This window comes from Xiphophorus hellerii, chromosome 11 (genome assembly GCF_003331165.1).
Source record: "Xiphophorus hellerii strain 12219 chromosome 11, Xiphophorus_hellerii-4.1, whole genome shotgun sequence".
In the NCBI taxonomy this organism is placed as follows: domain Eukaryota; kingdom Metazoa; phylum Chordata; class Actinopteri; order Cyprinodontiformes; family Poeciliidae; genus Xiphophorus; species Xiphophorus hellerii.
The window spans coordinates 23,025,277-23,043,715 of record NC_045682.1 but is presented as its reverse complement, the minus strand read 5'-3'; the positions used below and the strand labels follow the sequence as shown (position 1 = coordinate 23,043,715).

The 18,439-nt window shown below is 38.9% G+C and overlaps 1 protein-coding gene and 1 long non-coding RNA gene across 17 annotated transcripts in view; one reads left to right on the top strand and one right to left on the bottom strand.

Moving 5' to 3' along the window:
- The window catches only part of nbeaa (neurobeachin a), a 106,763-nt gene that overhangs the window by 82,413 nt on the left and 5,911 nt on the right, over window positions 1–18,439 (top strand). For 5 of the 16 annotated variants that reach the window (XM_032576107.1, XM_032576114.1, XM_032576113.1 and 2 more), the window contains 22 exons: window positions 85–470; window positions 1,067–1,203; window positions 2,703–2,857; window positions 4,045–4,171; window positions 6,206–6,325; window positions 8,287–8,420; window positions 8,995–9,056; window positions 10,953–11,017; window positions 11,284–11,392; window positions 11,495–11,661; window positions 12,381–12,505; window positions 12,590–12,745; window positions 12,836–12,868; window positions 13,158–13,294; window positions 13,401–13,518; window positions 13,956–14,058; window positions 14,149–14,264; window positions 15,141–15,253; window positions 15,440–15,580; window positions 15,666–15,785; window positions 16,750–16,902; window positions 17,024–17,188. In XM_032576107.1, coding sequence (XP_032431998.1) covers window positions 85–470; window positions 1,067–1,203; window positions 2,703–2,857; window positions 4,045–4,171; window positions 6,206–6,325; window positions 8,287–8,420; window positions 8,995–9,056; window positions 10,953–11,017; window positions 11,284–11,392; window positions 11,495–11,661; window positions 12,381–12,505; window positions 12,590–12,745; window positions 12,836–12,868; window positions 13,158–13,294; window positions 13,401–13,518; window positions 13,956–14,058; window positions 14,149–14,264; window positions 15,141–15,253; window positions 15,440–15,580; window positions 15,666–15,785; window positions 16,750–16,902; window positions 17,024–17,188 — 2,942 coding nt within the window. The remainder of the gene's footprint in view (window positions 1–84; window positions 471–1,066; window positions 1,204–2,702; window positions 2,858–4,044; window positions 4,172–6,205; window positions 6,326–8,286; window positions 8,421–8,994; window positions 9,057–10,952; window positions 11,018–11,283; window positions 11,393–11,494; window positions 11,662–12,380; window positions 12,506–12,589; window positions 12,746–12,835; window positions 12,869–13,157; window positions 13,295–13,400; window positions 13,519–13,955; window positions 14,059–14,148; window positions 14,265–15,140; window positions 15,254–15,439; window positions 15,581–15,665; window positions 15,786–16,749; window positions 16,903–17,023; window positions 17,189–18,439) is intronic. The other 11 variants (XM_032576122.1, XM_032576121.1, XM_032576118.1 and 8 more) reach the window with 5 other exon arrangements.
- Window positions 329–10,750, bottom strand: LOC116728210 (uncharacterized). Its single transcript, XR_004340964.1, has 4 exons — window positions 9,766–10,750; window positions 4,865–4,952; window positions 1,039–1,194; window positions 329–432 (listed from the first exon to the last, which is right to left on the bottom strand). It is a non-coding gene; the product is annotated as an uncharacterized LOC116728210 (long non-coding RNA).

The window sequence follows — 18,439 nt, the reverse complement described above, 5'->3', positions numbered from 1 at the left end:
ACAATGTTTATATTTGGCCATATATATAAGTGCATGTTAAATAAACAAAATAAAATTTTATTTCTTTCTTTCTCATCATAACAGAGCACCCATCCACAGCCTTCTCTGACCGTGACAAGCAGACCCCTACCCCAGTAGATGACTCTCCTCTGGCAGGCCTCCCCCACACGGATTCTGGCATTGGAGAAGAAGGACACGTGGCTGGGTCCCTGAACGGCTCCGAGGTGGGCCTCGGTGGCCTTGGTTTGGGCCTGGTGGGGAGAGAGACAGACAGAGACCGAGACCGAGACAATGGTGGAGGGGGAAGTGGAGGGACAGATCTGCTGTGCAGTCTGTCGTCTGACGTCCGGAGGTCGCAGGAGAGCCTTCTGGATTCTCCCCACGATCCCAGATCCACTCCGAACTCGAGCCAAGCGCCACCTTCATCCATTTCTAGCATCAGCCAAACAAACAAAGGCATCAATGTTAAGGTGAGCGTCTTGAAATATTAGGGCACCCTACGAAAACCTGTCGGTTTCTGACATGTTTGGACATGTGGATATTTCACAAGAAATCAGTTTAATTAGACAAATTTAATTTCTGGTGAACTCTAAGAAATATATGAAGGTCAGAATAAAGTTTGCACCAATGTAGACAAAAGACCAGGACTTCTAGAATATTGGAATTTGGACAAAGAAATCTTAAGTTAAAATATCTGGACACCACAATACAAGGCATGTTTAACATGAACCAAATACAACATTCCAGGAAAAGAACCTCTATTTACTGTGAGGCATTTTTAGATATGGTTTAGTTATTTTTAGCTTGCATTAGTTATGCAGTTACAATTGATGCATTAAAAATATTGTCCAAATCTTTTAAAATGCTGCCTGAAATTTATCTGAGTCTGAATAAGGGATACTCTCTAACCATGTGTATGACCCTGTGAATTTCTCCAGCTGGACATTCAAAGTTTAAACCTTCCTTCGTTGTATATTCATTTTTCTCTGTGACACAGAAGCCTACACTTAAACCAGAATGTAATGATTCTCTGTTCACCAGATTTGTTTTTCTCCCTGAAACGCAGGAGATCCTGAAGAGCTTGGTGGCGGCTCCCATTGATGGCACGGAGTTGGGTCAGGAGTCCGGGCCGACGCCCTACCACCCGGACCCCGCTCTGAAGACGCATCCCATGCTGCCCATGCAGTTCCACTCCTTTGACAGGTCAGCCATATTTACAGGGGGAAACGCAGAGAAAGATATTGACTTGTTAGCATTGAGTTACACACATCCATCAGCTGATCAATTATTACAGTCAATGTTGATATAGACCATTGTTCTACTAGTGGAACTGGATCCGGATGTTTTGTTTAGTATGTGAAAAAAGATTTACTTAGCAGTAATTTATTTTTTGTTTTATTGTAACTCAAATAAATACATAGAAATCCAAAAACATGATTTTAACTTGATTAGTTTAACTGGTAACTTTATTCAAAAATAAAAACAGCTTTTCTAACTATTTAAAGAGTGCTAAATGATAGTGTTTACTCTCGGCCGTGTTTTGTTAAGACTCGCATCAGTGTCTTTCTGAAAAGTGACTAGCTACCTAAATTTCCTCTCCATCATTTAGTCTCCTTGATCCTGTCTTGTCACAGTCTGTGAGCAAAGTCATTGATTGAATACAGTATGCATTATTAATAGAAGATAATCTATATCCATCTCCCTGAGATGTCGGCATCGTTTCTAAAGCCTCTATAGGTCAGACCAGCTTCATGGATCAAGTTCATGAGCTTGTATAAATTAGAAAAAAATTTAAAATTGCTATGACTTGAGAGGTTTTTGTTTTAGTCTAAAAATATGTGAATGGATATAATATATACACACAATATTGCAAGTAAGACCCATTTTTTTCTCTTTTTTTGATTTTTGAAAAATCCAACATTTTATTTGAGTACATTTATTAAATATGAAAAAATATATACTTTTTAAAATAACTGCTTTTGTAAAATCCCCAATGCCGCAATTATTGGTATCTGCACTGTTAATACTTTGTACAGTCTGCTATAAAGGATTAGATTATTTCAAGGTTTTTACAGATCTTTACCTAACACTGTAAATTATTGTTTGCTATACATATTTTTTACTATATTTTCTTATGTTTGAGGTCTAAGTTGCAAGTCCAAGCCTTTGTAAAATATTGCTTATTCAACCATGAAGACCCATTAAGATTCAACTTCTCTTGTATATAATGGAGAAATCTATTAATAAACATTAAAATATATTTGCTTATTTAATTGTATATTAATCGAATAATTCTGTGTTTTTCCAATATTCTAATCCTACACCCCAAATCTGAAAATGTTGTTCAGACCTGTATTGTAGAAAATTATTTTATACAAAAACAAAGGGAAAGTTTTCTGAGTCTTTATATTTAGAAACATTAGTAAAATAAACTTTTATAAATATTCAAAGATGCAGTTATTGATTGACTTCAAACTGTTAGATACCTGCTCTCCCTGTTGCTAGGCTACCTACATCAGATGCCATGGTGACCTCAATGAGGACCAAAGTCACCTGTCACTTTATTTTAACACTGCAGGCACTACAGAGTCAGTGTTTCACATCAGTTCAGTTTATTTATAAGGCGCAATTTCACAACAAATCTCAGCTAAAACGTCTCAAGTGCCACTTTGCCTAATCGTTTGTGTCTCATCTTTTCACAGGAGTGTTGTTGTTCCAGTGAAAAAGCCCCCACCCGGCAGCCTGTCTGTCAACACGGTGGGCACACCCACCACCAGTGGATCAGCCACTCCTGGCAGCACACCCAACATTTTTGCTGCTGCAACAGCAACACCCAAGAGCATGATCAACACTACAGGTGAGAGAAAAAAAATGTTGGATATGTGGATGGAGACTCGGTCCATGGAAACAAAACCTGCTAGACTCCAGGGGGCTGGAAAAAAATACATAAAAGATAGTTCACACATTATTGTTTATTGTGAAAGTATAGAACTTACATTTATTTATTTATTTGGATTGGAGGAAAAGGAAAACATCAGATCTCTACAAGACTAAAAAAGCACAATAACTAAAAATTCCTGCTATCTTTCATCTACAGTTACAAAAAAGTGATCAGATTAAATAAAGATTGAGAATGTGCTTTGATGTATAAACAATTTCATATTTACTTCAGTTTCCACTTAAAACTATTAGCCCATCATAAAAACTGCCTTTCTTTCCCCATTTGTTCCTCATATTTTGTAATGTTTGTTAAAACATTAGAAAAATAGTCAGAATTAGCCCCTGAGACTACAAAGAAAAGTTGAAAAAACTATTGGACAGGAAGAATGTAATGGATGCATCTCTAACCCTGATGCAGATTTTTTTGTGTGTATATACAGTATATGTATATATAATTTTTTTGCTGAATGACTTTTCCTCAGCCTGTCAGGTCTGAATTGATTGTGTTGTCTCAAAACTCCTTGTACTTTTACTTCCACACTTTGCCTGCCAGAGGAAAAAAACTGAATAGAAAGAAGCTGCATCAGCAACTCCTTTTTAGAAATAGCTCCAGCGTCACAGGAACCAGATGAGTACAGTTTGAGAATAGAGATAGAAAAACACAAGCTATTTAATGCAAGTAAGCAAACTCCCCTCAGGCTGTCACCAGCGCTCTTCCACGTTTGCTCTTATTTACTTTTTGTGCTCCTTGTAGAAACAGATGCAGCATCACACTCAGCAGATCCATTGTAGGGAATAGATTAGTATTCACATCCCTGCCGGCCTGTCAGAGATACACTGCTGTATTATGCATCCATAATGGAAGAGGCTAGGTGGGGGGAGAATTGCTCCCTGCACTGGATTCTTTATATTGATTGCAAAGCTATTTTCACAAACTATTACCAGAAGAGGTGCAGCAGCTTGTCTGGAGAAATAACATCCAAATAGAATTTATTTGCCTCTGACTGGTGATATAAATGTATCAAATGTTTCATATCTGGGGTTGTCGTCTTATTTTTCACCACTCTTCCTCTTAACCTCTTTGCCCCCCCACCCACCACCCAGGTGCCGCAGACTCTGCCTCCTCATCCTCTTCCTCCTCGTCATCGTTCGTTAACGGTGCAACTAGTAAGAATCTGCCAGCAGTGCAGACAGTGGCCCCGATGCCAGAAGACACTATGGAGAACATGAGGTGTGTGTAAACGCTGTCGTATAAGCTTTCCAGCCATTTGATTCCCTTCCTCTTTTTTTCTGTTCTTTCTTTCCTTTTTGGTTTTCGTTCTCACGTTAATGCGTCTGGCTTCAAGTGTGTCGTTGTCATATTTCCACCTCACTCCCGCCCCTTCATCCTTCTCGGAGAGTTCTTACAGCTCACAGAGAGGTTAGATGATGCATTTATTGTCTGGAAGACTTGGGAGCTTCAGGAATGTGGCTACAAGCTCGCAAAAGCTTTGGTAGCAAATTCCTCAGATCTGCAGTCAGTTCATTTAAACACTGTGTCTAATTCTTAGCTGAAGCAAGAGCTATTCATACATTTTTTTTGTGAGCAAATTCAGAGCACTTGCCTGAATTTGGTATACACACATCGACAACAGAGAGATATTGGAAAATATGAACAAATGACAGGGATTTCATTAATCTCATCTGATAAGATCGAGCTTTGGTATTAAGCCTCCTCGATGTGGGGGGAAAAAAATGGCTGCAGTTGCAACAGACACCCCCACACGCCTACACACACAGAGAGAGACTGAGCTCATTAGGAGGAGGGCCAGATGCATCCAGCCAGAGGAAGTGAAACATGAGCTCGCCTGGCTCCCAGGCTGCATATCGATTAAGATTAATATTCCTCTCACCATACTTATTTTAAGCTGTCATGCACACGTACCACTGACGCATCCCACTTAGTCAACGCTGTATGCTGCTCTTCAGCCTCGACATGATGACTCTGTTTCAGTGTCTTAGCTTGCTCTGCACTGTAGATAAGGAAAACACAATTGATTGCAGTGTACAGAAAACATATTCATACCCCTTGAACTTGAATTGCTTGACGAAATCATGTTAGTAGTAAATAATGGTAAATTAAACACCTGTGTTCATCTCATTATAAATCCAGATGTTCTGTGAAGGTTTCAGAAATTTATCAGAGAACATTAATGAACATATAGCATTAATGACAGAAGCACTTCACCAATCCCAAATAATTCTGGGATACTACAGAGACAGGACAACTAGAATTGTTTTCCAGAAAACTGGGCTGTGTGGAACAAGAAGACAATAATCGTTGAAGGAGCCGTAGAAGGCCTGTTTGCAGTTTCCCACAGCTCATCTGGAAACGCAACAAACATGTGGAAGAAGGAGCAAAATCGGACTTTCTGGCCTACATGAAAACCTACATGTGGCAGAAAATGAATGATCATAGCGTCCTCCCTCAGTGAAATACTGTAGCAGCAGCATCTTTATGAGGGAATCCTTTTCTTTAGCTGTGGCTGAGTACCTGCTCAGAGTTTATGAAAACCTGTTTGAGACTGCAAAACACTCGAGCCTGGTGCAGATGTTCATCTTCTATCAAGACAACACCACTCGACATACTCCCAGAGCGGGATTAGACCATATGCTAGTCAACGTTTAAACCTTATTCTGTGGCAAAAGTTGATTTTCACAAATATATCTATTTTATATTTTTGTTGGTTTGCAAAAAAAAAAAGAGCAGAAAAAAACATCAGTCTCTGCATCTGCAGTTGTAATTGCGGAGAAAAAACAAATTCTATAAAATATTAAACCCACACTTCTTCCTTTTTATTGGTGAGAAAACATTTCCTTTCATTTAGCAATTTCCCATGACTTTGTGTTTGTCTATCACATAAAATCCAAATAAAGTGCAGTTTCTGGCAATAAAATATCAAACAGTTCAAGGGGTATAAATAGTTTTCCAAAGCTATGTATTTCTACAAACTTGAGCTCACCACTCTTAATGTCTTCCAGAGAACATGTAAATGAAACTTTCATTAACATCAACCTTTGTTTTGTCTTGGTAAAAACACTGTTGACGTCTCTAAAGTTTGAATACGTTTTTATTAACCAGGAAATGATTTTTGAAAGGAAATGATTTGTAGAAGTTTGTACTTTAATTATTAGCAGACACAGGAGTGTGTGAGGTGTGTACGTGTGATCCTTAATCAGTGTGCATGTCTGCATGTGTGTTTTTTATGTGTGGTTTGTATTCCAGTGCCTATTGTGAGGTGGCGCAGTGTGCGCTGCGCAGCGGTCAGACGCCCCCTGAGCTCAAGTCTTTTAGCTCTCTGGCAGGCTTCCAGGCAGCCCCCCGAGATGCAGGACAGTGTTTTAGGCAAGGAGACACCCGTCCTGTCCCCCCCCCCTCCTTCTGCCACACCCTCCACCACACCCTTTCTGCTCTGGCCAGCTATTACTAAATGTTCTCTGTATGCCATGTAACAAAAGATGGACATCTTTGCTTCAGCAAGATGATGGCATCGCTTTTGTTTTAAGGCCAACAGCTCATACTGTTCGCATTTACTGCACCACATTTAAGTCTGTCCCTTACTGCATGGTTGTCTTCACACACTCAGCCCAAAGTCTAGATCAGACCTGGGTTTCACTTTACTCCTTTGTCAGGGACCTAGGTCACAAGTGTTTCCATAGTAACAAACAGTGCTGTTTCTATTGCAGATTTATGTTTGAGTTTGTTTTGTTTGTTTACTTTTTTGCTTTTTTTCAAACATGGAAGCCCCTCAAAAATCTGGTGATTCATTTTTTGTCTAATCTAAATTTTTCACCTGTTGTCACAACTTGATATCTGCAGGTTGGATTTTGTATTAGGTGGGGTTCTACATGGTAGTCATCAACAGTCAGTATCTTTAGGCGCTCGCTTTGAGGGAACAAAAATTCTCTTCATTTGCACATCATGTATCAATTTCTGACTAAAGCAAACCCAACCTAAAAAAGTTATTTGGCTCTTGTGACCTCTTGTTTTATTTATTTTTCTTTTTTATTATTTTTTTATCTTTTGTTTTCAAGACGTTTGTGTTCACACAGTGGCTGAATTTGGCGTGGCAGGTTTTGTTTTGTTTCACAGCAGATCCACACAACTTTTTATGAAAATAACCATTGCCATTCATGTGAGCAAAGGACTAATCCTAAACTGAAGATGTGGTAAAGGTTTACAATGCATCTTTGGCTTGAATTGACTGATGTTAGAAATCCACATTGAAGCTGTCCTTGCTCTGTTTACTGATAGTTTAGGTTTTTCAGACCACTGTCTGTCACACCTTAGAAAGTGACTGCTAAATTTCATAGAACCTAATTAAATACAAATCTGAACTAGAAGAACAGCAGGGGGAAATACATTTCTGTTCTGTGGCCTCTTGCTTCTAATTGTTTGTCTGATATTAACAGTAGCCACAAAAATGTGAAAATATAACCAGCTATGATAGCTTAATATTTACAGTTCTCGGCAGAACTTAACATTAACCCTTTTAAACTATTATTTGTGCCTTTTTCTTTTCTTTTGTGAAATTCTTTGATTTTTGTACAATTTATTTTAAATCACACAGAGGGCCAACATTATGTTGATAGGCTCAGACATATGCATACAGTTATGACAACAATTTTTGACCCACTGCTGGCAAAATCTGAGAAAATATGCATTGAATAAAAAAATGGACATCTACTGTAAATGGATATAGTTGAAATGGAGATCCCTTAAAATGGGCAACTTCTACAAATATTGTGAGATCTGTTGATTGAACACCTGCCTTAGCTTAATTATGAAATATATTTTGCTCATTTACTTGAGAAATAGCAAACAAATTTTGCAAAGCACAATGAGGAAGTGGATCACAAGTATTTTCAGTTCTCCCATGTTTAACTGAACTTTTTCTATACATGAAAAATTCTCAATGCAGAAACACCAAGCATTTATAGTACAAGAAAACACCCAACTACGTTTTCAACACTTGAGTGCGATATAGTAAAGCTGCTTCATCCATTTTTAAGTTCATTTGCTCAATGACTAGGCTTTTAACTGCAGCACTTTCCCAATAGTAACACAGCCGCCTTGCCACCAAACCCTCACCATCATCATGTTTGATTCTGACCTTTTGCGTCGTCCATGTCTGGTTTAACTCCCGGTTTTTCTCTTGTCCTCCCATTTCCCTGCTCATTTCTGTCATGCATGTATTTTACATCTGTTTGTAAATCCCACATATTTTAAGCTCTTGTCTGTCACATATGACCTTCTCACTTCTTTTGTTCCTTCATCTTTCTTTCTCGCCCTGTTCTCCTCCGCAGCATCACCACTAAGTTGGAGCGCGCTCTGGAGAAAGTGGCCCCGCTGCTAAGGGAGATCTTTGTGGACTTTGCTCCCTTTCTGTCCAGGACGCTGCTGGGTAGCCATGGGCAGGAACTGCTCATAGAAGGTACAGGTGCTGTACACGGCTCCTTTTTCTCTAACTGGCGTCCCTCTCTGTGGAGTCTCCTCATTCACTGTCCCTCACTGCTATGTTTGAGTGCGAGAAACACCAAGTGTACCTGTGTGTGTGTTTGAGAAACACGGAGTGAATGAGCGTCTTTGATCTGCTTCACTCATTCGTCAAGCAGGTATGAAGTCACTACTTTGCACTGTATGAACTCAGCTAGACAGAGATGTATATGTTATTAGATCAGATTATATTTAGCATCAGTTGAATTGTACGTTGTCCTAAATGTGTCTTCAGTCTGCCCACCTGCTTCCTGTTTTGAAATTCACTGTCTTTGTGTTCCTTTTTCTCAATTTTCTCCCTTCTTTCTCTTCCTCCTCCACTTCCTTCCTTCCTGAATCTCTCTGCTTTTTGTCTTCCCTGTGGCATGCCTCTTGTAAATTAAGATATGGTGACTGTATAGCAACCCAAACTGCTAACTCTCCTATAACTTCACTGATATTTTTTGTGTTTTGGGAAAATGTATTTGTCAGATGAGGAGAAGAAAGACTCCTGACTGTGGTGTTTGTGTTTTCTGCAGGTCTGGTGTGCATGAAGTCGAGCACATCTGTGGTGGAGCTTGTAATGCTGCTTTGTTCTCAGGTTGGTGACCTTTCAACCTTATTCTCATTCAGGATCATCTCTATTAATAGGGTTATTACATCTTTGCATTTACTTTGCACTTACTTAGACTGAAGACTGTATTCCCAAAATCTCCATGCCATGTCAAATGGCATTCAATAATTTATGTAAAAGCAGCTCTGACCAATTATTGATGAACTTTAATATACAGAACATGGTCAGCGAGCTTCATTGTTTTTATTGGTCTTCTGTATTAATCAAATCTTCTGAGAAACCTAATTTTCATAAAAACTAACAGACTTGGCTTATATCACTCTTTGTGCAGTGAATCTTTGAGGGTCACTTTTTAATAAAAAATCACTTTTTAATGTCTTTCTAATGTACTGACACTCTAAACTTCATTTTGTTGCATTTTTCTCATTCTTAGCATTTTTGAATGTTTGATTCTTTATCTGTTATGATGATTTAAGAAGGTAAAAGTATCCATAAACTGAGGTTAATGATATTTCATTGCTATGAAATATACTCATTGCAGATGTAATATGACTTTATCTGATATTCATGCTTACAAAGAAAGAAAATGTTCCTAATCCTAAAACACAAAAAGACAATCATTAAAATATCAGATCTTGACTAATAAAGGAGGATTTCTGGCTCTTTTGTCCTCATGCATTAAAACCCAGTAGTTCTTTTTTTGTACTTAATGATCAAAAGACAGGATGAAACTCACCATTACAGAGCTGGGCGACCCGGTTTCTTTAAGAAGACTTGAAGTCTGTCTCACATCTTCAAGTCTGTTTATTTCTATTCTTCTTCAGAAGAGCTCTTCTTCTTGAAGTCATCCTCAAGTTCTATCCTCTTGGTCTTTCTCCTGAGTTCAGCCACTCCATCTCTGCTCTCTTCTCTCCTTCTTTCCATCATCACTCACACTTCCAGGCTCTTCTTCTTTCCTGGCCGCAGTGTTTTCAGTAGCAACTGCTTTCATCTTCTACCCTCTCATCCCACCACTCCCTGTCCTTTTTGTCTTCTATGAGGCATCTCGTCAGCATGTATAGTATTACCCCTGACTCCCGCCTCGTCTGCCATTAGAGGGCCGTGGAGAGCAAACTCAAGCCCAGAAATCGATCCCCTAGATGCTGGGGGTGTAACGGGAGATGGCCTTAAGAGCCAGTGCAGCTAATGGAGCGCTGATAGTTTTCAGGCTTTCAGCAGCAGTGCTATCCCATTTAAAAGTTCCCCTCCCATATGCACAAGAAATGGAAAATCGTGCAATTTATGGGTGTGATTGTAGTGATGTTTTTAGAGCTATGAAAATGTTTGTTTTCACATTACTAATGTCATTGATTAAACAAATAAAGCGTTCTATTTGCTTCCTTTTCTTTTAGTGAAAGCTTACTAGAGTTTTGTTTGATTATATAAAACCCCAAAACAAATTTTAAAACATTTGTGTATAAAGTTATAATTTTGTGTTCCATTAAGTGTAAAAGAACATTCTCAAAAAGTAAATGCAATGTACAGTTAGAGATTTAATGTGAACATAATTTGTCCCCCTTCTTTTCTTTTTTGGAAATTTTGTCACTCTTTGGACATGATTTATTGCCTCATTTTGTCAGAGCGATTCTTTTTTTTTTAATTCTACAATCCTACACGTCTGACAGTAATCAGGTCTGGGTGTTATGAGTGAAATTAGGGAGCAAAAAAAGTTAGCTATAGTGTTTTTTCCATATATGGACCACTTTTGATTGAAATCGCAATTACATAACTGGTAAAAATTATAAAAAAATTTTCATAATCAAAAATACGTGTTAAAAATATCCAAATATTTATAAGAGACCATATACTTTTCTAAAGCACTGTATTTTCTGCTTTAAAAAGATCTTTGCAGATATTAATGTTATTGTTTTATTCCACTTACAGGAGTGGCAGAACTCCATTCAGAAGAATGCTGGACTGGCCTTCATCGAGCTCATCAACGAGGGAAGGTAATCCAATGAGCTTTAAGGTCACCCATCCATTTACCCTAATGTGTATCGCCTCCTCTGGTAGAGATGTGTGAGAAGTCCCAAAATAAACAAATCTTTTTTGCATAATTTAAACCTTAAAAAGTGCAGCCTAGAAATGAATGCACCAGTTATTTCCACAGTTATTAGCTCGGCTGACAATTTCAACCAAAGAAACTGAAAGATTTTCGGTTAGTTTTTTTTGTTCATCAATATTTGTGCAACTCACATCTAAACTCTTTTGCCAGACTCTTGTGCCATGCCATGAAGGATCACATTGTGCGTGTTGCCAATGAAGCAGAGTTCATCCTGAACAGACAGCGGGCCGAGGATGTCCACAAACACGCTGAGTTTGAGGTAAACTGGGACTCTCCATCTTCTGTTATAAAGCACTGTACACTATCCATGCCTTAAGTTGCACCCAGTGGTCCTCGCTTAACTCTTATTCCGTCTGCTCAGTCTAACTGTGCTCAGTATGCTGCGGACCGCAGAGAGGAGGAGAAAATGTGTGACCACCTCATCAGTGCTGCCAAGCACAGAGATCATGTGACTGCCAACCAGCTGAAACAGAAGATCCTCAACATCCTGACCAATAAGCATGGAGCCTGGGGGACAATGTCACAGAGGTGATTGGAAAATGTCAAAGTCTAACAAGAGCCCAGTACAGTATTGAATACAAAACAGTGAACAAACCAGTTATTCAGAAGATAGAAAACAGTTTATTACAGTAGAGTGGTTAGGATTTGTCCAGCTGACATCCCTCTGTAGAAAGCAGTTTTCTTTCTAGAATCTTCTTCCACTTTTTCTGTTTTGCCCCATTTATTTTTCAGCACCTAAATGATACTGAAAACTGAGTCTTCTTCACTGTGGAACATCCACACTGAAGAGTGTTGTTAGCATTTACACTGGTTCATTCACTGATTAAAAGCTGAGTTACCAGAGCCTATCTAAGTTTAAACCTCAACTTCCCTCTTTTGTGTACAAACTCTTTCACATTTTCATTAAAGCCCTTTAATTTTGTATATTCCAAACTGCATTTTACTTCTGTTTGCTCAGATAAACCAAACACAACAAAATTTAAAGTTGCATCCACAGTTCTTTGGTTTTGACTGTTTGTCTTTTAAATGCATTAAGTCTATATTTTTTCCTTATCTCTAGATTAATGATTACCTTTGTGCGATTTTATCACTTAAAAGTTAGCTTACTGTCTTTGTAAAGTTGGAAAGGCTTCCTGAGACAAAGCTTCATCTCAAACTTTAATCTTTTAAATGTCCTAGAATTCACACTTTGATTGTTATCCACTAGAAAAAATATTCAAAACAGCATTTCCCTCCCATTTCTACAGCCAATTACATGACTTCTGGCGTTTGGATTACTGGGAGGACGATCTCAGGAGGAGGAGAAGATTTGTGAGAAATGCCTTTGGATCCACACATGCCGACATTTCACTAAAAACTCTGGATGAGTACAGTCAGTATTTTGCTCTATTGTTAAAAACAAAAAAGAACTGTCAGTGTCAACTTTGTGCAGCTTCTCACTGACTGTGTAACACAGGCACAGAGGAGGATGAGGAGGAGGGGGGTGTTAAGTCGAAGAAGAACTTCCGCAGTCAGTCGGTGGTCACCCAGAATCCAGAGGCGGAGCTGATGCTGGAGGGAGACGACGACGCCGTCAGTCTGCTGCAGGAGAAAGAGATTGATAACCTCGCTGGTAAGGTGGAGACGCACAAAGGCACCAAAAAACCCACGACACTCATGCCTTCATGCTGAGCAGTAAACTGTATATGACTTTTGTTTTTAGTTCGTTTCCGTCCTCGACTTTTTACCTCCAAAGGCAAGTTGGACCTTCAAGTTGTTGTGTTTGTTCAGCTGCACTAACCACCCAGCTGATTCACCTGACCTATTACGATTTAATCAGAAGTTATTAAATCTGATTCTGATACAGATCAACTCTTGATGCTTCTAACACCAGATGGTGCAAACAAAGTGGAAAATGCAGATCAAAAATCAATAATAGCCTGTTTGAAATGCTTCTGATGTTTCCATGTCTTTGATGCTCCTATTGACCTCTGGCCTGTCAGGGCTATGAATAGATAATTTAATATTGCCCCATGCTCCTGCAGGCCCTGTGGTTCTAAGTACTCCTGCTCAGCTGGTAGCCCCTGTGGTGGTGGCTCGAGGCACTCTCTCCATCACCACTACAGAGATCTACTTTGAAGTTGATGAAGAGGATCCTACTTTCAAGAAGATGGATGCAAAAGTAAGAGAAAGCTAATTTTTTTTCCCTCATCAAGGTGCAGATAGACAATAGAAAAAGGAAAGATGAGATGTTTCCTGTGTGCTATAATGACATCTATCCTCAACAGGTGCTGGCTTACTCAGAGGGTTTGCACGGGAAATGGATGTTCAGTGAGATCCGAGCCGTCTTCTCCAGACGCTTCCTGCTGCAGAACACAGGCCTGGAGGTCTTTATGGCCAACAGAAGTGAGTTTGCAATGATTTTACCACAGAGTAAGCTCATTTTTAACATACTTTTTATGAAATCATTAATAGTCTTAGTGCACCATATCAATCATATCTGTTTCTAAATATAAACAGTTCAAATTCCTTTGATCCTTTTGAATAAAACCCAACGTATGCATTTAATTTCCCAGACCTGAGTGTAGGAGACACTAAAGACATTTCTGAAAATAAAGTTACGATTCATTTTTGGTTTGACTTTTAGCTGTTTTATAATAAAATCTTGACTTGAATTAAATATCTAATTAGTAACAATATGTTTATAGCTTGAGGTAATTTCTTTTGGATTTATCTGTATACCACCCATTAGTTTATGATTAGTTTTTCAGAAAGTACATAATTTGATCATTTGGACTAAATATTTCTGACATGTCGGTCATGTTTTCTCTTCTTCTTCCCAGCATCTGTGATGTTTAACTTTCCTGACCAGGCCACAGTCAAAAGGGTCGTCTACAGCCTCCCTCGGGTCGGGGTGGGAACGAGTTATGGACTTCCACAAGCCAGGTATGAAACGCATGTTGACTGACATATCATTTTAGGATAAGAAAAGGACTGAAAATAAAAATCCTGTGTTTGCTTGCATCTACATCTCAGGCGTATCTCCTTGGCCACCCCACGTCAGCTCTTCAAGTCGTCGAACATGACGCAGCGCTGGCAGAGGAGAGAGATCTCCAACTTTGAGTACCTCATGTTTCTAAACACTATTGCAGGTAAATTCATTTTGCAATCCAGTGTTCTCACCAACATGTGTAATGCATTTTCTCTCCATTCTTAGTCAAATCATTTGAATCTATTGAACCAATTATATAGCAGGAGTTTATCATGGTTTATCAGAATTTTTTTATTCAGTTACTTATTTATTTATTTTTTGCTTTTTCTGTTAGTACTGTGCCGCTTTTATTGTGCCACTGCCATTATGTTCTGACTTACTTTATCCATGTATATCTTAATGGCTGATCTGTAATTACTTATGGCTAAAACTCTGGTTTTAAATATATTTATGTTGTGAATTAAAATGTTTCAGTTTCAGCTTTTATTGTGATTTCTATTCCAGTCTTGCACCCACTTTTGGCTAACTAGGATGTTCTTCTTATTAAAATGTTGGCATAAAACAAAATAAAGGAGACATTTGATTTTAACTCCCTCCAGTCAAGTAGAGTATTGCTACCAATCCTGCCTGTCAGAAGTTTATAAATCATTCAACATAGACATAAGTAGCCTAAGATTTTGGACTCTTAAGGGTTTATTTTAATGGGATGCACATGTTTTAATTTATCGTGAGTTTTTTCTAATCCACAGAGAGTGAAAATTATGCTAATGGGCTCAAATACATTCATCATGAATTAAAATAGATGCCTCTAATATTAATTATTTAAATTACTTGAAGTTATTTGTTGTTTAATCATTCTACTCTAAACATAAGAGCCCTTCATGTTCTTAATTAAATGCAAAAACTGGATTTGATGATTTGATGTCTGTATACTGGTACTGTATTTCTAATAAACTAAACAAACATGTATTCACTGTATGACTTTCTTTTAAGTGAAGTAGAGTTTCATATTGGTTTTTGACATTTGTCCCTGCAGGGAGGACCTATAATGATTTGAACCAGTATCCTGTCTTCCCCTGGGTCCTGACCAACTATGATTCAGAGGAGCTTGATCTCACTCTGCCCGGCAACTTCAGAGACCTTTCCAAGGTCAGGCTCGTGTGTTAGTACAGTTTTTAGAAAAAATTTAAATAAATAAAGCAAAGTTTATTTGAAAAACACTTTTCAGCAACTCAGAGTGCTTTACATGATGAAAACATAAAAAGGGCTGTTTATATTAGCAATGCTACCATGCATGCTCCTTAGAGGTTTTCAGCAACAATATGTGTTTTCCAGCCAATTGGTGCCCTGAATCCCAAGCGAGCGGCGTTTTATGCAGAGCGCTATGAGACATGGGATGATGACAGCACACCCCCTCACCACTACACAACCTTATACTCCACAGCTCACTCCACACTGATGTGGATGGTCAGAATAGTAAGTGTTTGCATTACACACGTTAAACATTTTGGATGTTAAAGACTTCTTCTGCAATAACGCACGTATTTTTCTGTGGCCTTAGGAGCCCTTCACCACATTTTTCCTGAATGCCAACGACGGTAAATTTGACCATCCAGAGAGAGCCTTCTCTGGCATCGGTCATGCGTGGAGGAACTGCCAGAGGGACACGGCGGATGTTAAGGTAACTTCTGTTGGACTGAGGGAAGAGGTCATTGAGGGCAGCAGTTGATATGAAAACACTGAGTCTACATAAAATGACTCTGCACTGAGACATGATAATACAGTGAGCTAAACAAAATTGTTGTACAGCCATTTATTTGAAAGTATTTCAGAAATTAAAACAATTTTCTTGAGAGTACTGAAGAGAAATGTGAGTACTATTGAAAAAAATCGTATTTGTTGTTCATGTTGAATAAGGCTAAAGGTTTATTCTGAATATTTTTTATTCATGCAGGAATTTATTTATAGCTGAAATATAGTGCACACTTTTTGGAGAAAAAAATAACATTTATAAATAATTTATATATAATTTCTAATTGAGAACTTGGTGTAGTAATAATTATATTAAAAATTTAGAATTTCTTAAATTCTTAATTAATTATTAACTATGCAGTAATTTTTTCAATGGCAAAATAAAGTATTTATTTCTCATTTTATTTTTCATTCTTTTACTCACTCAGTATCTTTGTTCCTTAAAGATATGGTGTCTCAGTTTGTAGGTGGGCCTCAAATAAAATGTGATTGGCTTAAAGGCGAGCCAATCAGATGCTGGGGTCTTTGACAAGCTAAGAGACTGTTTGATTTATTGCTCAGTGGATAGTTGCCCAGGAACTACAAAATCATAAAACATTTACATAATGATATGCTGTTTTAACATGAAAGTTCAAATTAAAAGGAATCAATTTTCTCACTTTATTTAATTACATAGTATTTCCATTTTCAGATATTTAATGTATGACAAATATTCATAATTATTTAATGATTCGTCTAATTATCTGATGCCAACACGAGCACGCTGCACTGATTCATTCGTGATAACAGTAGTTGTGTCGGCTTTTCTCGACAGCTGTTAACAGGTTTTAATCCAACAGTTTCAAGATTGATTGAATGATGAATACTAAAATGATGCATGTCATGTCATCTAGGAGCTGATCCCAGAGTTTTACTACTTGCCTGAGATGTTTGTGAACAGTAATGAGTACGAACTGGGCGTGCGTGATGACGGCGTTCCTGTGTGCGATGTGGAGCTTCCTGTCTGGGCTAAGAAACCCGAAGACTTTGTCCGCATAAACAGAATGGTAGGGGGCACACTTCTTTCCGAAATACACAAACCCCTTTTGACTCGACCTGTGGACAAAGACTAATTATGTTCTTGTTTGCCTCCTCTCACTCTCTGCTTTTACCCCTGTCTCCACTCAGGCGTTGGAGAGTGAGTTTGTCTCGTGTCAGCTTCACCAGTGGATCGATCTCATTTTCGGCTACAAGCAGCGGGGGCCAGAAGCAGTCCGAGCTCTCAACGTTTTCGACTTCCTGTCCTATGAGGGAGCTGTAAACTTGGACAATCTGGATGCTGCACAGCGAGAGGTTGATAGATTCACACATTATCAAGAATGAACTAAGAATGAAATTTCATTTCATTTCAACTAAAATCTTGTTTTTTAGCTTCACAATTGTATGATACAGTAGATTACCGTGCTATATTCATAAAACTGTACATGTACTCCCAGGTCAATTTTAAATAAAAAAAATGCATTCGATGTATAAATCTCCTCAAAAATCTTTAAATATACTTTGAACTTAATTGTATTTTGTTGATGTAAATGATGGACCAACACATTTAGTGGATAATTGTAAAGTGAAAGAAAAAAGATGCATATGTATAGATGTATATATATATATATTTTAGAAATAGAAGTCTTAAAAGCATCATGCACAACCCCTTTAACTCTAATAACCACAAGTAAAATCTGGATTAAGCAACGCCTTCAGAAATGACCTAAATGATTCCACCTGGGTGTTTAATCCATCCATCCATCCATCCATCTTCTTCCGCTTATCCGAGGTCGGGTCGCGGGGGTAGCAGCTTCAGAAGGGAGGCCCAGACTTCCCTCTCCCCAGCCACTTCTTCTAGCTCCTCCGGGGGAATCCCGAGGCGTTCCCAGGCCAGCCGAGAGACATAGTCCCTCCAGCGTGTCCTGGGTCTTCCCCGGGGCCTCCTCCCGGTGGGACGTGCCCGGAACACCTCACCAGGGAGGCGTCCAGGAGGCATCCTGACCAGATGCCCGAGCCACCTCAACTGGCTCCTCTCGATGTGAAGGAGCAGCGGCTCTACTCTGAGTCCCTCCCGGATGACTGAGCTTCTCACCCTATCTCTAAGGGAGAGCCCAGCCACCCTACGGAGAAAACCCATTTCGGCCGCTTGTATCCGCGATCTCGTTCTTTCGGTCATGACCCAAAGCTCATGACCATAGATGAGGGTGGGAACGTAGATCGACCGGTAAATCGAGAGCTTCGCTTTTTGGCTCAGCTCTCTCTTCACCACGACGGACCGGTACAGCGCTCGCTTGACAGCAGACGCTGCGCCAATCCGCCTGTCGATCTCCCGCTCCCTTCTTCCCCCATTCGTGAACAAGATCCCGAGATACTTAAACTCCTCCACTTGTTTAATCTTAATATAAATTCAATTTTTCTGTCTTCTGTTTTGGTCAAATACACTGAAGTTTGTATTTGTAAAATCACAAAATGATCAATTTCAGGCACTGATTTGCCTATTTCCTTGGATAACTCCCCTCCCTAAAAAATTTTATTAGGTTTATTAATTAACTACTTGTTTGA